The sequence below is a fragment of the Podarcis vaucheri genome (genome assembly GCF_965113315.1).
Source record: "Podarcis vaucheri genome assembly, chromosome: 1".
Taxonomy (NCBI): Eukaryota; Metazoa; Chordata; class Lepidosauria; order Squamata; family Lacertidae; genus Podarcis; species Podarcis vaucheri.
This window is the reverse complement of record NC_138759.1, coordinates 99,725,459-99,748,935: the sequence shown is the minus strand read 5'-3', so window position 1 is coordinate 99,748,935 and position 23,477 is coordinate 99,725,459. Positions and strand designations below refer to the sequence as shown.

The following is a 23,477-nucleotide window of genomic DNA, read 5'->3' as shown; positions in this document are numbered from 1 at the left end:
ACACAGAAGCACATTAAGACCATGAGTAGTTGATACATTTAGCACGTGAGGCCTGCACTTGGTTTTATCAATACAGGGATGGGAATGCAGGCCGTGGCATGCAAGGGCAGGACTGACTTCCCACACACGTTTTCCTGACCACAATCCTCACCCCCAGGTATTTGCTCCCAAAGTATCTGGGTGGCAGTAACTTGGGGTGAGAAAAAGACACAGGAGGAATGGTCACTTGTTGTCGCCCCGCCCCACCAGTGCCAGTTCCTGTTTTTATTTTAAAACGGAAGACAAGCCCACACAATAATCATAGTTGACATGCTGTCTATTCTGTGTTTTAAGAGTTTCTGCATCCTGTTTTTTACTATTTTCTTATTCTGATCTTGGAGTAAACTTTGGGTAGAAAACAAGTTTTTTTTTATCGAGGGGAACGTTAACTATTTTCCTTCCAATTCTCTGCACTTGTGTTAGCAGCTTAGATTTGGGAGCCCTGAATTTTAGTACCTTCTGGTTATCTAAATTGACTTTTCCAATATCTGCATTCAGGCCTGTATCGTTAAGCCCAGCAACTTCATTTCTTCAATACTCTGGATATGATTCATTAATAATAGCACCTTCAGTGGGACTTAAACCTTTGATTGTCTTATCTTTGCGTACGTTGAGGTTAGGGAACTTTGCATCTTCGTGATTGCACAAGTTGTTATTTTTATTATCTCTGATGTAGTATAAGAGTGGCACAAGTTCTTCCACCATTGCATTAGCAGATATGGCACTGGTGTACAAGGTGTGTTTGGTTTTTTGGTTTCCTTTGCCTTGCTTTGGAGTAGGCTGGGATCTTACTCAGAAATTTATTTTAGTCGCTGGCCCTCTTAGCGATGACTTAGTAAGTAATTTAAACTTCCAAAGTGGACTTCTAAGAGAACCTCTCAATTCTACAACGGGACAGTCAAACTATCTTTGCGATGGGCCTTCCTTACCTTCTCTGCCGCCGTACTTCACTGAGCTCCGTGCAAGTGGTGTGACCCATTTTAAAGTCTTCTTGCCTTGGACTCGCATCCTTCCAGAGGCAAATGCCCGAAACCCCAACCGGACGAACGTTGAATGCTACAGACAACTTCTGAGAACTCTCAAAGCAGCTGACATCGAACCGGTTTTAATTCTACATCAGAAACGTTTGCCGAAGTCTTTGGAGACCCGGCTTGTTTTGAGCAAATCTGTGACTTTCACCGACCTTTTCGTGGAATATGCAGAATTTTCCTTTGCGTCATTTGGTGACTTGGTGGACACCTGGCTCACTTTTGGCAGCCTGCTTGAGGATGTGGAGCGCTTGCCTCACGGAGATCCGCTGGCCCTCCATTTGCAGGTGCTAGCTTCAGCACATGAGAAAGCTTATGAAATCTACCATGAAAAATACGCAGCAGAAGGTAAAGAAAATGGTGGGGAGGAGGGAACATGGGATGTGCCTCCTCTGGATAATGTAACATGCACTATGCGTATGGGGTGTGCATGTGAATGAAGTGTGAATGGAAGACTGACTTCTGTGCACGTAGTGTTACTGCACAGGCCTTGGAAGTTCTGATCGCTATCTTGCACTCCCAACAACATAACTGGGAGGGGAGGGACGTCTTTCATTTTAGGGAAAAAATCCTTTGACTTCTTTTCTTGCCCACCAGGCCTCTTAGATGGGCCCAGCCATTGTCCTGCGCCATCTTTCTAAGACTCCTGCCAAAATTATTTCTTGACTGCTGAACAAATGGGCCAAGGCGCCTTATAATATTTAAGAATGACGCGGAGAGAACACGGCTAAAATCAGAACGATCTCTTCATTCAAATCTCCTCTCAGCCCACACTTTTTCCATTAAGGCTTAAGTGCAAAGAACTTCTCCTCATGATAATAAACAGAAGTTCATTCAGATGCGCACACATTACTTGAATATATTACATGCAGTATACTCCACCAACCTTAGAATTTCTTGGGGCAGAGATCAGTTGGTAAAGCACATGAATGTTAATGTCACAACCGTATTGGCCCAAATATAAGCCACACACACCTTAAAATTCAAGGGGGGGGGGAGAGAGAAAAAGACAATACCTGAACATAAGCCGCTCCCTTAAAATTGTGCAGGCACTCATGCCCATACCGTTTTACCGTATGTCTGTTTCAGCAGCGATAACCTAAAAGCCCATTGTGTAAGGTCACAAATTTAAGCCGCACTTCAACTTTTCACAGTCAGAATTTGGGGGAAAGTGAGGCTTATATTCAGGCCAATACAGTATAGAATGAGAAAACTATAAAGGAATTCCTGGAGATTGCTTCTAGTAAAGTATTCCCTCTCCATTCCCCCCCTCCTTGCATTGAAATTTTGAAAATAAAATTGACAACGTACTTTTTTTCCTCATTTACAGATGGGAAAGTGTCCATTTCCCTAGATGTTAGTGATGCTGGGCTGGTGTCAGCAAGATCTTTATTGACTTCAATTCTGGTAACGCCTTTTATTTTCTTGGGACTCTTACAACAGCATATCCAGTAAAGCCAGAGGAAAGAAATTATTTTGATGCGTAATTCTTTTGTGAAACCCATTGCCTCTTAGATGGTTATAAAAGGGGGTTAGACAAATGATTGAAGGGTGGGCATATCAGTGGCTTGTTTATTTGCTTGTTTTATAAGATATCTTAACTGTTCTTCCCCATAAGCTCCCTGGGCAAGTTACAACTCTCTGGAAGTTATTTGCCAAAGCAGAGTTGCCTCTTTCTAGATAGATACATAGTTGTCACTTTCTCATAATTGGGAGGTGTGGGTGGTGCTGTGGCCTAAACTACTAAGCCTCTTGGGTTTGCTAATCAGAAGGTCAGTGGTTCGACTCAGTCCGACAGGGTGAACTCCCATTGCTCTATCCCGTTTTTGCCAACCCAGCAGTTTGAAAGCATACCAGTGCAAGCAGATAAATGGGTACCACTCTGGTGGGAAGGTAAACGGCATTTCTGTGCGCTCTGGTCTCCACCACGGTGTTCCGTTGCGCCAGCAGCGGTTTAGTCATGCTGGCCCAGAAAGCTGTCTGTGGACAAACGCTGGCTCCCTCGGCCTGAAAAGTGAGATAGTTGCCTTTGATTGGACTTAACCGTCCAGCGATCCTTTATTTATCTTTTTACCTCATAACAACCAGAGGTATTCCCTGAAAATGTCAACCCACAGACCCATTTTTCATTTTCATATAATAGTTAAAATTTATCTATTTTAACTATTTTAATTTATCACTCTTAAAGATGATTTACCAACCTTTCATTATTTTTCAAAATGGCATTTTACATGTGAGGGGGGGAAACCAGAAGTGTGACATGCAAGATGATTCAGAATTTCTCTTATCCTTCACCCCATGAAACTTCAGTTAAAGAGCTCTCCAAGAAAATTGGTGTTACGTTAATGATTCTTTATTTGAGAATGAGGCAGAATTAATTGTTACGTAATTTATGGCGCACTATTTCAGTCATTCGGTTAGGGAGAGCATTTCGGCTAGTCAGATGGAATGATCCCCCCTACTCTTGTGTACTTTTCTGAGTGTCCTTGCAACACCCTCCCCTGAGCAAATTTTAGGGACTTGGGGAGAGGAGGGAGGAGCCCCATTCTGCTAGCCAAACTCTTGCCCAATTGAATCCCACCTAGAAAATAAGGAAGAATGTCAATAAAGGAACTCTGGTTCCAAGTATAAAGTAATAATAATAGATGTTTCTGCTGCCTCAAGTGTAACTTCAGTTATTATAAATGCTATATCTCTCTGTGACAATGCTCTGTTTTGATTCCAGGACTCTCTAGACTTTCTCTCTCTCAACCTTCAGTACAACTGTGAAAGGGAAGCAGCTTTCCAAAAGTTCCTGGATGAGCTACAGGTAATTCTTAGCAATTGTAGCAAGTGTTCTATGGATGCTATCTGTTATAGATGGACACGGGAGGTGATGTCACACAGTTTTGACAGTCCTCCTTGATACAACTCATACATTTTACTTTGCTTTTTCTCTTATAGCATATGGGGACGAACAATATGGGTATTTTGCTCTTTAGTCTCAAGTTCCACGAGTGTCCCTCCTTGCAAGAAAACCGATTTGCAACAGTGGCTTCCATTTTCAGTGGTAAGTGTCTTCTGTAGGAAGGAACTGTGGTCTTGTGGCTTGCCTGTGTGGTATTTTGGATGTGTGGGTGGAAGTGAAATACAATACAGGCTATGCTGTCATCCGTATATGTATGTATGTATTTCAACCCTTTATATATCACCTAATAGCATGGTCTCCAAGTGGTATACAGTAAAGTTACAAAAGATTTACTGAGGGTAGAATTGGTTAAAGTTAACAGTAAAATCAGAAAAGCTACTTTAAACGCCTGCTGAAATTAAAAATTTGTCTTCACCAATTTCGCCTGGGTGGGGGGAGGGGGCTGCTGTCTGATCTCAGTTGTGAGAAAGTGCCACAGAATTGGGCCCACAATACTGAATGCACAGCTCCTGGTGGAAATGAGCCAAGTCTCTCCCCACTACCACCTGTCCCCACTATTACTATACGAGAGAGACCTTGTACTATTTACAGGAAGTGGGGCTTCACTGAAAAAGGACTATAGCAGATGTTACTGGCCTAATGTCTGCCCTTTTCCATTGTGCTGATACACTTCTCTTCTCTTCCTTCATCCCCCTCCCCCCGCCCCTCTATTTTCAGCCATTTCTGAAGTTCAAGCATGGGCAATAGGGTATGATGTGAATTGTGTCATGAACAGCTCGTCCGTTCAAGCAATTTGGTACAAAATGTTTATTTTTAATGTTAAATTAGTTTGGTTATGAAGCTGTGCTACTTGCACAATTAAGACTGCAGTCCTTACACAGGAATATGTTTGTGTGTGTTTCTGCATGCATACGTGTGTGCATGTGTATACAAGTGTCTAATATAGAGGTATATTCCAATGATGGTACTCTATGGTATGCAATACTGTTACCTTTTTTGTTCTTGTTGTTGCTGACATTGGCAGCCATTTTGTGCTGGCACCAGTGTCATTTTTATCAAGGTCTGAGTCCTGCCAGCTCTTTTTTTTTTAACTACAAAAAGCACTGGGTATGTGTATATTTAATCAGGATATAGCAAATGAGGTTTCAACTGTGTCATATAAATATGGAACATACACTAGCAGGCTTTATGAATCTTGGCTTGCTGTATGTTTAGCTGAATAGTTAGAGTTTCTTTTATTCAGGGATAAGGGCTATATTCTGTCGTGAGCAACCTTCTGGGAGCCGCATGGCAGTGATGGTAGTGGGCGGGGACAGAGCTAAAACTGAGTGGAGCAATCAATGTGACTCTTACGTTGCTACGTTCCAGCTACAGAAAGCCAGAGGTTCCTGCACACCCACCTATTTCTCTATCCAAGAAGGCAAGAGACATTGTCACAGTTCAAGGACACAGTCTAGCCATGTGAAAGCCATTGAGGAGGGTGCAGAGAGCAGGGCCAATGGGGAGAATCCTGAGGGTCACATAGACAGGTCCAACAGTTTACAATTAGTCCCAAAGCCTATGATTCCCCACCGCTAATCTATATGTAGATGATCATTGTTATACAGATTTAGGCTTGCCAAATTAAAAAAACAACAACAACAAACTGGTTAAATTTCTGTAAGTTTGATACCCACAATATTTGAAATCTCTATTTTCAGCCTGATTTGAATGCTTATCCATCCTGAATAAAAATGTAATGATAATAAAATTTGATTTATTTATTTAACTTACTGCATTTCTGTTCTGCCCTTCCTCTGAAGATCACAGGGTAGTTTTTGTATTGTAAACACAAAAATACACAACATAGTAACAAATAAAACAATGACCCCCTCCCCTATTTTGAACGACCATAGATTGTTTAATTAGCCAGAGGCCTGGGAGAAGAGGAATGTTTATGCCTGGTGCCTAAATTGTTGACATATTCTCTCTTTCCTTTTTTTAGCTTGTACACAGGAAATCTGGCCGGCCAACCAAAGGCAAAGGAAACCCTGATACCTACTATTGCTCCACTTTCATCCTATCAAGCAGTTTGGGAAAGATTTGCCAGCCAACCTGAGCTGGAGAGAGACTCCTTTTTGCTTGACCTTTTCCCTCGCGGTTTTCTCTGGGGCACATCGACAGGTTCCTTCAATGTGGAAGGAGCCTGGAGAGAGGGTGGGAAAGGGGAGAGCATTTGGGATCAATACGGGCACCAGGGCCATGCCCACATGAATCAAACAGCCGATGTCGCATGTGATAGCTACCACAAGCTAGATTATGACGTTTATCTCCTTAGAGGCCTTCGCCCAAATATTTATAAATTTTCTATATCCTGGCCTAGGGTTTTTGCCAATGGGAGTAAGAGCAGCTTGAACCCTCAAGGCGTAGATTACTACAACAAACTGATAGACAGCTTGCTGGGTTCAAATATTGAGCCCGTGGTGACCTTGTTCCACTGGGACCTGCCACGAGCTCTGCAGGATCTTGGTGGCTGGCAAAACGAGAGCATCGTCACTGCCTTTGCAGAATATGCAGAGTTCTGCTTTGCCACTTTTGGGGATCGTGTTAAATTCTGGATTACCTTCCACGAACCCTGGGTCATTAGCTACACTGGCTATGGCACTGGGCAGCATCCTCCAGGAATTATTGATCCAGCCGTGGCATCCTATCAGGTACTGACAACATGTTCAGCAGCTTGGGCCTAATTTTACGGGTTGTGTTGACTCCACAAATAGAAAAGGTGGACCATTGCCTCCTAGTCTGTGGCTAGTTCTTCTCTCACCAGACTTGGCCCCATGTCTGATTTTGCCAGAGGGTATGAATGGAGTCAATGGGCAGATGAGTCTTTTAAGTCTGGTCAGACTACAGTGGTACCTCAGGTTACATACGCTTCAGGTTACATACGCTTCAGGTTGCAGACTCCGCTAACCCAGAAATCGTGCTTCAGGTTAAGAACTTTGCTTCAGGATGAGAACAGAAATCGTGCTGTGGTGGCGCGGCGGCAGCAGGAGGCCCCATTAGCTAAAGTGGTGCTTCAGGTTAAGAACAGTTTCAGGTTAAGTACGGACCTCCGGAACGAATTAAGTACTTAACCCAAGGTACCACTGTACCGTGTTCTATAATATCAACAATCTTGCAGCAAGCGTGTGAGCATGCAGTTGACCCTTCAGTTGGTCACTGTTCTTGTTCAGAGGATGGCTTTGAACCCCCAGATGTTTTGATTTAAACATCAGATAACATGAATGAAGAAAATCAAGATTGGCTGGATTTGTGCCCTTTTCATTCTGAAAATGGCTCTCTTTGGCTTTCTTGTCTACCTTAATGGTATTGACATGATACATTCCAGAGAAGGGTCTCTGCCAATGGAACTGTGGTGGCACGGAAGCCGTTCTCTCGTGGCTCTTACACCACTTGGCTTCTTCCCATGTCAGAGAGTTGTCCCTCCCAGGGCTTGGAACAATACTGACAGGGAAAGGTGTCACAGCATAGAACAAATTCCTTGCATGTACTTCTGGCACTACAGGGTAGTATTGGAAGTGGCCGCAGTGTGGTTAGAGAGACACTGGTTGTGTAGCATTGGAAGGGACCCTCAGAAGCATTTTCATGCACTGTGAAAAACAACAACCCATTACAGTGGTACCTCGGGTTACATACGCTTCAGGTTACATACGCTTCAGGTTACAGACTCCGCTAACCCAGAAATATTGCTTCAGGATGAGAACAGAAATCGTGCTCCGGCGGCGCAGCAGCAGCAGGAGACCCCATTAGCTAAAGTGGTGCTTCAGGTTAAGAACAGTCTCAGGTTAAGTATGGACCTCCGGAACGAATTAAGTACTTAACCCGAGGTACCACTGTATCTTGCTCCTGATAGGGGCCACTGTATATTTGGCATCCTATATATTCAGAAGTGGTTGTCCAAATAAGCATCTTTAAACCCATATCTACAAGTAGACTAGGAATCTCTTGGATCAGCAGAAGTAATTTTTCTCTCCTTCCACACTTGAGGGCATAGTGCAGTTGAGCAGTGTATCACAATGTTTGAGCACCACTTAGGTATAAGGAGGAAGAAAAGAGTTTTATTAGGTTATTGTGCTTCAAGGGGTTTTAAAAGTTTAAAAGGGGTTGGCAAAGGTTTCCAATATCGGGTATCTTATAATAAACTTCTAAAACAGAATGTATAAGCAGGTGGTACAATGAGAACAACTGGCACATTCGATATTTCCTGGCAGATTTGTGAGGATTTCGTAACCATACATCAAAACAGATAATTGAGTAGATGTCAGGACATCTTCAGGGAAGAATCCCAGGGATTTTTTTATTGCCTTACAAATACCACACAGCTATCCATCATGTGACTGTCCTGCCATGAGACTGGCTGATGGACAGTTTCTGAATACTTGCAGCACATGTATCAGCCTGTAGACAGACCTGGATTAGCCTGCTCTGGGAATAGTTTCTGCCACATGAGCGTATATTATGTTACCAGTTACTTGGAATATAGGCTAATTTAGATTTAGTTGTTGGAACGCTTTGGCTTCCAAAAGAAAGGAGTTGGGGGAAGAAATGGAGTCTTTAGTTGACTGGAATTGAAACCAGTTTAGGACAGATACTTTTATTGATGCTACAATACCATATGCTACAGCCATGTTTTCAGATGTTTGGGTCTGGAAATGTTGCAGCAGCAAGCAAATGAGTGAGAAGGTAGTTCTCTTGCTTTTGAAGGAACTGTTTCCTGCATTGCAAACTGTAGTAAGTGTTCCTTATGACGTGGTACAAACTTGATTTTGAGCTCAGGTATGACAAAAAGCTGCTATAATTATCTGATCTCTGTAAGCCTTGGGGGGGGTGGAGTGGAGCCTGGGCCCCTCAAGTATAATTTGAATGTTATGAGGAAATGTACTGGGCTGTAAATATCCATGGTGTGTACGTATAAACCTGTCTTTCTACTTGGTCCAGCAAGCCCAAGCGTAGTCCAATGTTGTACCTTCAGATGTTGTTAGGCTACAACTCCCCCCCCCCATTCCTGACCTTTGGCCATGCTGACTGGGCCTAATGGGAGTCCAACAACATCTGGAGGGAATCCATATTGGCTACCCTTCTCTTAGAATCATAGAATCATAGAGTTGGAAGAGACCACAAGGGCCATCGAGTCCAACCCCCTGCCAAGCAGGAAACACCATCAGAGCACTCCTGACATATGGTTGTCAAGCCTCTGCTTAAAGACCTCCAAAGTAGGAGACTCCACCACACTCCTCTGCTGCAGTTGAAACCAGTTCTGCAAAGTCTCAAGCAGAGGCCTTCCCTAGCATTTACAGTGGTACCTCGGGTTAAGTACTTAATTCGTTCTGGAGGTCCGTTCTTAACCTGAAACTGTTCTTAACCCGAAGCACCACTTTAGCTAATGGGGCCTCCTGCTGCCGCCGCACGATTTCTGTTCTCATCCTGAAGCAAAGTTCTTAACCTGAGGTACTATTTCTGGGTTAGCAGAGTCTGTAACCTGAAGCGTCTGTAACCTGAAGCGTCTGTAACCTGAGGTACCACTGTATATAGATCATGCAAAGGATGAGATGTGGGGGCTGAACTTGGCACTTTCTTCATGAAAATGATGTGCTCTGCCAGTGAGTTATACTCAGTGGAATAATACTTTTTCCTTCCTTCCCATAAAAAAGGTGGCTCATGTTATTCTCAAAGCTCATTCTCGAGCCTGGCATGTTTATGATACCAAGTACCGCCCTGAACAGCATGGGAAGGTGGGAATAGTATTGAATTCAGACTGGGCTGAACCCAAGACCCCAAGCAGTGCCGAGGATGTGAGAGCGGCAGAACGCTACTTGCACTTCATGTTGGGCTGGTTTGCTCACCCGATATTCATCAACGGCGATTACCCAGAAGTCCTGAAATCCCAGATCCAGGAGAAGAACCAGCAGTGCTCAACTCCCGTCGCCAAGCTCCCCGCGTTCACCGATGAGGAGAAGCGGCAAGTGAAGGGGACGGCTGACTTCTTCGGCCTTTCCCACTACACTTCCAGGCTCATCAGTGCTCCAGTGAATCATAGCTGCGCTCCAACCTATGAGGATATTGGAGACTTTTCCCAACACGTGGATCCTTCTTGGCCGCAGACGGCCGCCCCTTGGCTCTACGCCGTGCCTTGGGGACTGAGGAGACTGCTGCTGTTTGTGTCCAAAGAATATACTGGGACAACAAGGGTTCCGATTTATATAGCAGACAATGGGGCGCCGACAGATGACAGAGGCGATCTTGTTAGCGACACCGTGAGAGTAGATTACTACCGGCTTTATATCAACGAGGCTTTGAAAGGTACAAGGGGCTGTTATGAATTGGGGCAGGGAACAGGCATGCAAAAGGGAATTGAAAGTAAACCTGTAAGGATAAAGTCATGTTTATTGACTTAGTCCCCTGTTCCCTTTCAACACAATATCCTCCAAGATCTTATCACATTCCTGTCAATCTCCAGCATACGGTAAATATCATGCCCCATCCCAGTGGGGAAAGGAATGGGAATGAGTAGATATGTTCACCGTGTGAAAATGGCCTGCAAACATCACTTTTTAAATGTGATGATTTTCATTTGTTAAAAAATGGTTTGAGACACTGACCTAACTAATCGGAAGCAAATTTAATACTTTAATTAAATGTCCTCAAAAGAACAGTTTTGCTGGGTAATAGGCATACAGTGTTAGAAAAGCAGCTTAAATGCAGTATATGAAATACATAGGTTGCTTATCTAGGTTGACTTGAAGGACAGCACCTGAGACTGACTTGCTTAGCTATCACGTTTTGTCCTGCCTGCTTAGAAGATGCAGAACTGTTTTGCTCTGCACCTCCAAACAGGTCTGGATGCTCTTTTGAGTTGATCCTGGTGGAAAACGATGTAATTAATGCATTCATCCCAGCCAGAGTATATTTTGTCACCCCATGATAAAGGACATCAAGGAATGCCTAGTTTGTAACCCCTGAATGCCTGAACATGAGAATGCTAGTTCACACCTTGCATCTTCATTACTTTTGGGTCACTCCTGTATCCTGTTGTAATTTACGCATAGGAGTGAACCATCAAAGATTACATGCCACAGACAGAATTTTCACATTGCTTCACTCACAAGGCTTTTCAAGAGTCGGGCTGCTTCAGCCTTGGACATTTACTGTAGAATTTACATGTACTTTTGTCATCTGCATGACATAGTGATCAATACATCCTCTTCCCACATTTCCCATTACCTTCCTTTTTTTTCAGAGCTCAGAAAATCTGACCAGTTGTTGTTTTTCCCCCCAAGTTATAGATAGATGACCTATCGCGCAGCTGTTAGCAAATTGTTTGGCCAATTATGTGTTATTTAGATTGTTGTAGCCTCTGTGGTTCATCTCTTCCCCCAAGGAACCAGTTTTGTCGCTTAAACCCTTTCCCCTCCAAAAAGCATTGTCTTATATCTGGTTCTTTTCTTTCTCTCACTTCTCCCCCCGCCATTAAATTGCGGGTGTGGTGGCTGGGAAAGAATACACGATATGCAGTGCTGTAAGTGAGGAGGGAATATATAAACATGATCCTAATGTAGAGCTGGGATGCGGGTGGCACTGTGGTCTAAACCACTGAGCCTTGGGCTTGCTGATTGCAAGGTCGGCGGTTCAAATCCCCGCGGCGGGGTGAGCTCCCATTGCTTGGTCCCTGCTCCTGCCCACCTAGCAGTTCGAAAGCACATCAAAGTGCAAGTAGATAAACGGCTCTGGTTTCGCCAGAAGCGACTTAGTCATGCTGGCCACATGACCCAGAAAAACTTTCTGCGGACAAACATTGGCTCCCTTGGCCAGTAAAGCGAGATGAGCGCCGCAACCCCAGAGTCGTTCACGGCTGGACTTAACTGTCAGGGGTCCTTTACCTTTACCTTTTAATGTAGAGCTGGGGGAAAGAACTGCACACCTGCCTACAGAATGCCACGTAGATTCCAGACGTCTGGAAAAGATTTGCTGCTCCACTTGCTGCTCAAAGCCAAATAGAAATGATTGGCTGCTACTTTATACATCTGGAAGTATTCTTCCAGGTACTGTATAGCCAAGTACTGTTTAGTTGAGTAATGATGAAGATGCATGTCTGAACCGGCCAAAGTCCTTGAACTGCTTAAGTGCATTATCACTTCCCTATGCCATTTTGTATATTGTCTCTTACATGCAAATGACTTTAAAAGGAAATTCAAATGTGCAGATGAATAGCAATAATAGTTTGCACTGACTCGGGAGAATATGGACTACCCTCTGAAAAACCATGCCGTTCCTGCAATGCAAGATAGTTGTGGTTGTGCTATGTATTTAAACAAATGATTTAAAATATTAACTAAATTCTATCTCCTTCATTGACAGCTATAAAGCAAGATGAAGTTGATGTTCAAGCATACATTGCCCGATCATTGATTGATGGCTTTGAAGGCCCAGCAGGCTACAGTCAAAGGTTTGGCCTACACCAAGTTAATTTTGAAGATGCAAACAGACAAAGGACACCCAAAGAATCTGCCTATTTCTTCTCCACCGTTATTGAAAATAATGGATTTCCTAGCACGGTCTCAAGAAAATTTCTCCAGCCGCTCAGAAAGGATATTTCCATACCTCCACGGCTGCCTAGTTTACCAGCTTCTGAAGTTCCTTCAAAGGCAAAGGTGGTTTGGGAGAAATTTTCAAAACAGACTGATTTGGAAAGAGACACGTATTTTTATGGCACCTTCCCAGAAGATTTTCTGTGGGGTGTTTCTACTTCTGCCTACCAAACTGAAGGAGGTTGGGATGCAGAGGGGAAGGGACCTAGCATCTGGGATAATTTTACCCACATCCCAGGGAATATTAAGAACAATGATACAGGAGATATAGCTTGCGACAGCTACAATAAAGTAGATGAAGATCTTTATCTGCTGAGAGCCTTAAGGGTAAACACCTATCGCTTCTCCCTGGCATGGCCTCGGATCTTTCCAAATGGAAGAAACCATTCTATAAATAACTACGGTGTCGATTATTACAACCGGCTGATTGATGGTTTGCTGGCCCGGAATATCACACCAATGGTCACTCTCCACCACTGGGATCTGCCCCAAGCTCTACAAGACATTGGTGGCTGGGAAAACCCTGTAATGGTTGAACTGTTTGATAGTTTTGCAGACTTTTGTTTTCAGGCATTTGGAGACAGGGTCAAGTTCTGGATTACTTTCAACGAACCTATTGCCATCTCTGTGCTAGGCTACGATACGGGGTTATTCCCACCAAATGTAAAAGATAATCCGGGCAAAGCATCCTACAGTGTTACTCATGCAATACTAAAGGCCCATGCAAGAGTTTACCACACATATGACCAGAAATACAGAGAGGGTCAGAAAGGTGTGATCTCTCTGAGTCTCAACATGGATTGGGTTGAGCCAAAGACACTAAGCGATCCTCGGGATGTAGAAGCTGCTGATCGCTACCTGCAGTTCATGGGAGGGTGGTTTGCTCACCCAATTTTTAAAAACGGCGATTACCCAGATGCGATGAAGTGGAAAGTAGGGAACAGGAGTGAACTACAGAAGCTACCATCTTCCCGGCTTCCAGGTTTCACACAAGAAGAGAAAGACTATATCAGGGGCACAGCCGATGTCTTCTGCCTGAATTATTACACTGCCGGAATTATAAAGCACAGCACCACCAGGCTGAAACCATATTCTTACGAGTATGATCAAGAACGAGTATTGGAGATTGACCCTTCTTGGCCTAGCTCAGCAATGGAAAATATGCGGGCAGTGCCCTGGGGGCTGCGTAGGCTGCTAAACTGGATCAAAGAGGAATATAGCAATCCTCCCATTTACATTACTGAGAACGGGGTTGGGCTAAAAGCCAAGTCTGATGTTGATGACACCAGCAGGATCTTCTATTACAAAACACACATTGATGAAGTTTTGAAAGGTAAAGATGTTGTAATAACCCAATAGGTTGAGGTTGTCTAGTTTTAAGATACTGGGTAAAAATAGGAGTTTGCTCAATGTAATCAGCTAAATAATCAGTTAGAGGTCTGTGTAGACTAGTTTTAGCTTTAGATTCTAGATCAGTCATTCCCAAACTGTGCAGAGTCAGCACAAAAGGCTTATATGTCACAAGGCATCATTAAAAGAACTCTGTGAGTGCCAAATTAGACAACACACTGGTCACACCATTACCAGTTATGTGATTGGGTTTTTTAAAAGTATATTGCTAGATCAAGGGTATTGATCCAGAGCACAAGAGAAGGTGGGTGGTTACATGGGTTACAGCCCTTCATGCTAGAGTCTGGATCAATCAAGGTTGTGTTCCTCCTGAAATTTACTTTACACGCCCATGTTTTAACACCGAACCCAATTAAATAGCTTTAAACATATTAGGCTACTTGTATTTATATTCTGATTGCTCTGAAACTGTTCTGAACCCCTCAGGCCTTCCTCTGTTCTCTACAAAATGCCTGGCTATAGGCCTCAAACCGTGGATTATCCAAACAGCTACATGTGAGGGTTGTTTCTGCTACATGCATTAAATTAGTCTGGTCAACCGCAGCCTTTGTGTCACAGTCAATAGTGTTTTAATAAGTACGAAACGTCAGTAAAGTATGCAGAAGGCCTTTTTTCTTTCCTTTCTTGATAATGGTTTTGAATTATAGTTATAATAAATATAATTTTTGATCTTTCCTAAAGGTATATAATTCATAAGGTTTTTAGTAAAGCCTGGTTTGGGGATTTGCTATCCTTGAAAATGCATGAGTATGAAGCAAGCTGAAATGAAATATGGTGCAAATACCTTCCATTTTTTTATTAATTTATTAATTTATTTTATTTATTATCTATCTATCTACTGCTCTTGTACTGGGAGAAAAAGGTGGTGTGTAATTTAAATAAATAAATAATGCTTGTGGAAAGGGAGTAAGTCGGTGGGACTTGTGAATTGGCAAGGATTGGCTATTAATATGCATGTGAACATATAATGGGTAATTAGTGTATTTTTCACAATTCTACTTTCTTGCTCATCGTTACATTGATGGTCTATTAAGCAAGTTGTTTCTTTCTCTTTTAGCCTACAAGCTGGATGGCGTGAATGTTCGTGGCTATGTTGCTTGGTCTTTCATGGACAGTTTTGAATGGTTAAATGGTTACGAGCCAAGATTCGGCCTTCACCAGGTAGATTTTGAAAATCCGAACAGGCCAAGAACGCCAAAACGTTCAGCGATATATTATGCTGGAATCATACATCAAAATGGAATCCCTCTGCCCAAAGAAGAAGAATTCCTTTACGGAGAATTTCCGGAGAACTTTTATTGGAGTGTGGCATCATCAGCATATCAGGTTAGGTTAGTTGGTCCCCACCCACCGGACCACTTGAAAAATCGCAGAGCAGCTTAATGATTTTTCTACTTCTGGTGGCAATTGCTATGCACTGTGCTAGATGCTGTATGATACTTAATTGCAGTTTAATTGCTTCTTTTGTTCCTTACCTGTCATATTTTATTCTACTGAAATTTGAATTCTGTAATATATAAATATATAAGAAATAAAAGGAGCAACAAGAAGCCATAAAAATGCCAATAAGGATTTAATGGCATGGGTGTGCGAGTCTTCAACCACAGATTTGCCGTCATGCTGCAGACCACATGAATGAAACTCCAGGTTTAGGTAATCTGTTGGTAGACGGTTGCTTGTTTGGTGGAAGCTATCCTAAACCTTCATTTTGTGAATAATATGCCAACTAAGCAAGCTGAATGCTGTCAGGCTTGGGGACCTTGATGATGGTGAATCACTAGGGTGAGAGCCAGGGTGATACAGTGGTTAGAGCTGCCTCCCCCCCCCAAAGCTGTTGCCCTCCAGATGTTTTGGTCTGCAATTCCCAGCGTCCCTGACCATTGGCCAGTCAGCTTGTGGCTGAGGAAGTTGTAGTCCAAAACATCTGGAGGGCACAGTGTTGGGGAAGCCTGGATTAAAATGGTGGACTAAGGTTGGCGAGACCTTGGTTCAGATTCCTGCTCAGCCATGAAGCTCACTGGGCAACCTTTGCCTAGTCGCTCTCAGCCTAACCTACTTCCACAAGGTTGTTGTGAGGATAAAAACTGAGACTGGGGCATGTATGTTGCCTTGAGCTGGGATACAAATGTGAGAAATATTTATTTCCTTAAAGATCGAAGGGGCATGGAGAGCGGATGGGAAAGGTCTCAGCATTTGGGACCAGTTTGCACATACGCCTTTGAAAATCAGCAACGATGAAAATGGAGATGTAGCTTGTGACAGCTACCACAAGATGGAGGCAGATTTGGCTATTCTGAAGGACCTCCAGGTGACTCATTATCGCTTTTCCATCTCCTGGACTCGCATTCTCCCCGATGGGACCACCAAGTACATAAATGAAGCTGGCCTGAAATACTATGAAAGGCTTGTGGATGCTCTCCTTGCGGCCAATATCCAGCCTCAGGTAAATGATTGGAGTTTTGCACGCAGGGGAACAGGTGTAACATATGTTATCAGTCTGATTTTTAATTAGATTATGTTTATCAGTGTTCACTGTAGAACCTGGCAATATCTTCGATTCTCAGACATCTTCAATTAGCTTGTGTTAAATGGTCAGAGACCATTTCATAGAGGCTGACACAAATGCATGCTGCCCTATTCTAATCAGAGGAGTCACTTATAAGCTCTACCTATTTTAAACTTGTGCAGAAGATAATGTGGGCTCAGGGTGTTTATATAGGACTTAATAGTTATGAAATCTGCCTTGGTTTTTAAGAGAGCAGAGACTGCAGTGTCTTTGCTCCAGAAATCTAAGTTTCTGCATTGGATTTCTTCCAAGTATCCACAAGGAAGTAGAATAAACTTTTATCAGGAATTCATCTTCCACTCCCAAACTGTAGCCTTTTTCTGGACACCATTAGGCATGGCAGGTCCCATCTGTGTTACACCTTCCAGGTCATGCCACAAGAACTTCTGAAATTCATCCCATATTGTACTCCTTTCTTGATTCTCGCTTTCCTTGACTGAATGAGGGTTCAGGGAAAGGTGGAAAAGGGAGAACTGAAGATGCTATGTTCAAAGTCTTGATAGCCTTGTAAAAGGTGTTGCTAATCCTCACGTGTTTTCTGGAAATAGTTTGCTTTCTGACCATTGCAATCTAGGAATTGTTGTTGAAGTTACATGTGGTAGATCTGCATAAAATGGCTGACTGTGCCTAATAGTTAAATAATGGACAATCTTCACATTTAGCTTTACTTTTGCAGGCCCCCCCAATTGCATTGCCCATGTTTCCTACTACAATTTGGTGGTTGGTTATTTTGACAAAATGGCAGGTGTTTGTGAATGTCTTGTCTCCATTTCTAGGTAACTATGTACCACTGGGACCTCCCTCAGGCCCTTCAAGATGTTGGAGGGTGGGAAAATGAGACTATAATCCAGAAATTTAAAGATTACGCAGAGATCCTTTTCCAAAGATTTGGAGAGAAGGTGAAATTCTGGATAACCTTGAATGAACCCTATGCCATTGCTAACATTGGTTACGGTTATGGAGTCTCAGCTCCAGGTAAGGTGTAGGTTCTTATTGGCAAGAGCAATGCTCTACAGAACCAAAGGACACGGATGATCTGAACTTGTGTGGTTATTTGTGAGAACACAGCTTTGTGATAGATGCCCAGTGAAAGTGGGAGACAATCTGATGCCTTTCTTGAAGGTGTCTCCTGGTTGAAAGCCAAATTGCCTAGAACTATTGATAAACGCTATCAAAATGCACCATTAATTGCTGCTTCAGCTGAGTCCAGTGCTGCAGAATAATGCACTTCCAATCATGTTGTCTTCTTAGGCATCTCTGCCAGACCAGGCCGAGCCCCTTACATAGTGGGCCACAACTTGATCAAGGCCCACGCAGAAGTCTGGCATCTTTACAATGAAACATACCGCCCAAAGCAAGGAGGATTGATCTCTCTTTCCATCAGCGTAGAGTGGGCTGAACCCAAGAACCCTGCCAAGCAGGAGGACCTTGACGCTGCCAGGAGATATGTCCAGGTAATGTGATGACTCCACAGGAACCCACGTCTGTACATTTTAGCCACACACCCTGCTTTCACTTCCTTAGGGCAGTGTCTGCGGTATAGCACCTTTGCCAGATTTGCAGTAGCCAGGACTACACTAATGGGTATGTGATCTTCCAATTAGAGAAAGAGCAGACACAAAACCTCTGCTCAGACATTTGGTAGCTGTAGGTACCAAACACATGGAAGAAGCTATCAAGAACGTATGGACTAGCTCCTGAATGTGTACCAGCCAGGCCCCCAGTCAATGCATAAATTATCAGTCTTGGTATGATTGGAGTTGTGTGTGTGTGTGTCTCCCCCTCCCTTCCTCCCTCCCTCCCTCCCTCCACATAGGGCTCCCGCCTATGGTGCCCAGATTGACCTCACTTCCACTTCCGTGCAGCTAAGCTGTGCATGCATACATCCTGCCTTTCAGGCCTTTTTCCGCCTGGAGCAACGCTGTATTGCAAAGGCCAGGTGTGACCTAACACACTTGTCTTACAGAACTCCTTCACTGTCAGAGGCAGTAAACCTCTCTGTTCCAGTTGCTGGGAAGAGTTCTGCTTGCACTCAGGTTCTGCTCACAGGTTTCCCTTTGGGGCTTCTATGGGGACAGAGTGCTGGACTTAGGGGGGCCTTTAGCCTCCTCTGGCAGGCTCTTGTATTAACTCTTCTTCAGAGACTCAGCAAAACAAGATGTCAATCCTTCTAAAGGACCCAAGGTGTTGATCCTTGGGCACCATATTTCATCTGAACACTCAAATCATAATGTTGGCCACCATCCTGACCAGTCAGCTGCCATTGTTTGGATACCTTGGGGGGTGTTGCACTATCCTTTAAAAACAGACACTTGGAGACAGGGATGTGACTTTGCCTTTTGGGTCAGTCTGGCGAACTGGTAACTATTGGTTCAGCCAAGAGACCTGGAGAGCCAGTGTGGTGTAGTGGCTAAGAGTGGTAGTCACGTAATCTGGGGAACCGGGTTCGCGTCTCCACTCCTCCACATGCAGCTGTTGGGTGACCTTGGGCTAGTCACACTTCTTTGAAGTCTCTCAGCCCCACTCACCTCACAGAGTGTTTGTTGTGGGGAAGGAAGGGAAAGGAGATTGTTAGCCGCTTTGAGACTCCTGAAGGGGAGTGAAAGGCGGGATATCAAATCCAAACTCCTCTTCTTCTTCTGTTGCCAAAGCGTTGCTTAATAAGCATCCCTTTTTATTTCCCTGTTGTAGTTCTTTGCTGGTTGGTTTGCTCACCCTATCTTCAGAAACGGTGATTATAGCGAGGTGATGAAAAGGAGGATACAAGAGAGAAGTGCCAGCCAATCGAGGTCAGTGTCTGGCAGGACTAACTGCAGCAGCTGGACCACAACCACGGCCGGTCCATACTGTTGGCTCATGTCACTTAGAAGCAATTCTATCTAAATGGTTGAAATAAAAATAAACCACACATTTTGAAGGGCCACCCTGGCTGTGTCCAAGAACAAATTTACCCTCCCCAAAGTGGTTTTCCTCTGCTGCTGCTTTCCTCCTGGTGTGCACTGCCCTCTTTGCTTAATGCCGCAGGCAATCAGCAGCTAAAGCACAGTTGTGACTAAACTCCCCTTGAAACAGAACCACCCTATATTGAAAGCTTCTCCTCCATCCAGGGTATGTTCAGAGCCTGTAATACTGTAGTACAGCAAGGGAGCAGGAAAGGGTGGTGATTGAGACAAAGCAGGGGACTAGTCTTTTAGAGTACCTGCTCTTTGAATAAGGTGAAGTACATGTGGTCATCATTACTGTTCATGTTAAGATTTCCAGCTACCAGCTGTTGCTTTTAAAAACAATACTTTCGCTCTGAAGGACAGTGCCCTGTTCTTTAAAAAAGTAAGTATGATAATTGAAGCTTTCCCTTTTGTTAAATGCATCTATGTGAGCCTCTCTCCCATTTTGTGTGTGTTGCAGACTCCCTGAATTTACTGAAAGTGAAAAGCAGAGGATTAAAGGCACCTTTGACTTCTTTGGTTTGAACCACTATACAACAGTATTGGCATCCAACTTAAACTATTCTTCTCTCTTTACATCCTACGATGCTGATAGGTAAGATGTGAGCATGACTTCATACTGCATCAATGCATGCATACTTTTCTGGAATCTGTGCTTTCACTCTGTGCCTAATAATCTTGGTTGGGCTGGCTGCAGCTGATGGAAATTGTATACCAAAACATCTGGAAGGTATCAAGTTGGTGATCTACTAGAAAGTTTTAAGGCTGAGCACCCATTTTCCTCTCTAAACCCAGTGCATTGGACACTGCATCACACTTAAGCCCCCAACAAAAGAGGTTACTGCTGACCAGTCTTCATGATTGATGTCTAGCTGACTTTAATGGATCAATACAAATAACCTTTTCCCACATTATTACCATGTTCTTTTTTTGCAGGGGTGTTGCCTCTATAACAGACCGCAGCTGTTGGCTTCCAGGTGGAAAAATCAAAACTTGAGACAGAATTGTTAGAACCCAATACTAAGAATCTGTCAAGAATGTATAACTTGCTGTTAAAATGGAATACACAAGATGAAGTAGTTAAATCAGCCATGATTAAATGGGCACAGGACATCGGTCATAATATAATGTCAGCTGACTGGGAAAGGTTGTGGAACACCGGAATTAAATTTACGGCATGTAGTGCCTTAAAGGAAAATGTAATGAAAATGGTCTACAGGTGGTACATGACCCCAGTCAAGCTGGCAAAAATTTATCATTTGCCCGACAATAAATGTTGGAAATGTAAAGAAACTGAAGGTACTTTTTATCATCTTTGGTGGACGTGCCCGAAGATTAAGGTCTTTTGGGAGATGATATATAACGAAATGAAAAAGGTATTTAAATATACCTTTCTTAAGAAACCAGAGGCCTTTCTCTTGGGCATTGTCGGCCAATTGGTGCAAAAAAAAGATAGAACTTTCTTTATGTATGCAACAACAGCAGCAAGAATATTGATAGCAAAGTATTGGAAGACACAAGATCTACCCACCGTGGAAGAATGGCAGATGAAAGTGATTGACTACATGACTTTGGCGGAAATGACGAGCAGAATTCGAGACCAGGGGAAGGAGACTGCGGAAGAAGATTGGAAGAAATTCAAGATTTATCTTAAGGACCATTATAAACTTGAGGAAGTTTAGAATGTCGAGATTCGACAGAGATAAAGGGTTGCAGTAATATAAGATTAGAATAAGAAAGGACTATAATAAATTAGAGTTGGAAAAATATGTATAAGTTGCTGTAAAATTTGGACATGAGGATGCAGAAAGGGGAGGTATGGGGAAGTCCGAGGAAAGAAGTCTACGAAATGACATTATGAAACCACACTTCTTTGTTTGTTTGTTTGTTTGTTTTTTTTTTTTTGTGTTTGTTTGTTATAAAAACTTTTGTAAAACTAATAAAAAATATTATAAAAAAAAAAATATAACAGACCGCAGCTGGCTGGGCTCTGGTTCCTTTTGGTTGAAGGTGACCCCTTTCGGCTTCAGGAGGCTCCTGAAGTGGATCAAGGAAGAATACAATGACCCACCTATTTATGTGACCGAGAATGGGATTTCAGAGCGTGTAGACGGGGGCTTCAATGATACTTGGAGAATACACTACTTAAGGAGCTACATCAATGAAGCTTTAAAAGGTACGTGGTTTCCTCTCCGCTTGGTTCCAAATCACCCCCCAAATGTTTGTGACACATGGATTAAAATTGATCTGTAATCCTCTGCCCTGCCCTGCATTCCTTGCAACAGAGTTGGTGGTAAGGCCCTTCTGTGGCTGTATCTGCATAGGGCTGGGCAGAAAGCAAGACTGGTTTCTAGTGTGGGAGTTGCCATGTCTTCTGCAGCTGCCCCAGGACTTCCACTTTCTATTGACTTCAGGGGTGAAAGACTACTCTGCAAAATCAAGACAGAATATGTTGCTTAATTCCCATTGACACAAGATCATACTCTTACTCCAGATTACGTCCTCAAAAATGGTTACCACTGTCTGGTTTCATTGTTGTCATCGCCAGTACATATGAAGACGTGAGAAAAAAATCCATTAACTGATGACTTTTTGATTATCCAGATTGTGGATACAAAAGGAATTTGGGATTTTTAAGGTGCAGCCAATCTCTGTTAGGAATGGATACTTTGTAAAGCACCTAGTCTTAATAAGGGGTCTTTAGTTTTCACTCCCTGTTGATCATTATAGTGTAAGCATGTATAGGGCTGCATTTTAAAACTCTCTCCCTCCCCCCCCCAACAGGAATTGTACTTGATGGTGTTGATCTGCGAGGCTACACTGTATGGAGCCTGATGGATAATTTTGAATGGGCAGTGGGCTTTGCTGAAAGATTTGGGTTGTATTACACCAACTTTACAGACCCAAATCTATCCAGAATTCCAAAGGAGTCTTCAAAATATTATTCATCTATCATCCGGTGTAATGGCTTTCCAGATCCAGCCACTGGGCCTCATTTGTGCCTTGAGTCACAATCTGGAGGTAGGTAAATTACTAATTGCGGAGTTAGGAAAATCCATGAAGTGGTACAGTAAAAATAACCTAAATGTTTAAAACTTTTAACTTTGCTTTTATAGAAAACTTGCATATCGTGTTAATGACATCTGATTCTGGAAAGTAAGGTGGTATATGGTAATAGAAGTTGGCTGTGTAAAAAAAAATAATCTTTGGTGTAATGTCCTTAAATGATTTAGTCTAGATTTTTACAGAAAAGTTGCCCAAGTGGCCTGATGTATTTTAGAAGGCTGGAGAAGCAAGTAAAAAAGATTTAAATGAGGGGTGATCAGAACTCCCTGCTCATAGTGTCATTCATGTGAATTTCACTTACATTTCTAGGTACAACTATGGCGCCAACAAGCAGCACTGCTCGGCCTATCGACAATTCAGCCATGAAGGTGCAGTTTTTGGGACTGGACTTGACTTTGTCTAATGCAGAAGTAGGCCTTTATGTACTCTTTTCCCTACTCTTAATGTCTGTGCTAGGCATTGCTCTTTTTTCATATCTATATAGAAAAAGGACCAAAAAAGCCAGCCAAAATAGTTTTTAAATATTGCAGCTTGCATTTAATTAGTTTATCATGCAATAGTTTTTTTCTCCTGCCCATGTTTAGAACAGACACACAATTATTTTAATCAGTGCTTTTTTTCTAGAAAAAATAGGTGCCGGTACTCAGCATGAAGTTGTTACAGTAAGTGCTATACTTTTTAAACAAGAAGAAGAGGTGCTGGTACTATGTACCCTTGAATACTCCCTGAAAAAAGCACTGATTTTAATACCTATTGTTGACTTTAATATTTTTCAATATTCAATTCAATATTCCTTGAATTGTTATATGCAGTTCACCCTGGGAATAAGGGGTGGGGACAATTTAAAAATAAATGAACAAGTTGAACATATTGCAAAGTGTCAAGTTGGTA

At 42.9% G+C, this 23,477-nt stretch overlaps 1 protein-coding gene across 2 annotated transcripts; it reads left to right on the top strand.

The window, feature by feature from the left end:
- The first annotated feature begins 54 nt into the window (after positions 1-54).
- Positions 55-23,366, top strand: LCT (lactase). Of its 2 annotated transcripts, XM_082197197.1 has the most exons (18): positions 55-1,415; positions 2,398-2,474; positions 3,793-3,876; positions 4,011-4,116; positions 4,693-4,771; positions 5,960-6,668; positions 9,666-10,314; positions 12,370-13,932; positions 15,067-15,335; positions 16,162-16,452; positions 17,352-17,550; positions 17,827-18,029; positions 19,267-19,364; positions 19,981-20,115; positions 20,457-20,486; positions 21,503-21,696; positions 22,305-22,541; positions 22,896-23,366. In XM_082197197.1, the coding sequence occupies exons 1-18, from the start codon at positions 758-760 to the stop codon at positions 23,105-23,107; spliced, it is 5,793 nt and encodes a 1,930-aa protein (XP_082053323.1). In that variant the 5' UTR covers positions 55-757; the 3' UTR covers positions 23,108-23,366. The 2 variants fall into 2 exon arrangements, with proteins under 2 accessions (XP_082053323.1, XP_082053324.1); XM_082197198.1 differs by lacking the exons at positions 55-1,415; positions 2,398-2,474; positions 4,011-4,116 and having other exon boundaries at positions 3,858-3,876.
- Positions 23,367-23,477: the final 111 nt, after the last annotated feature.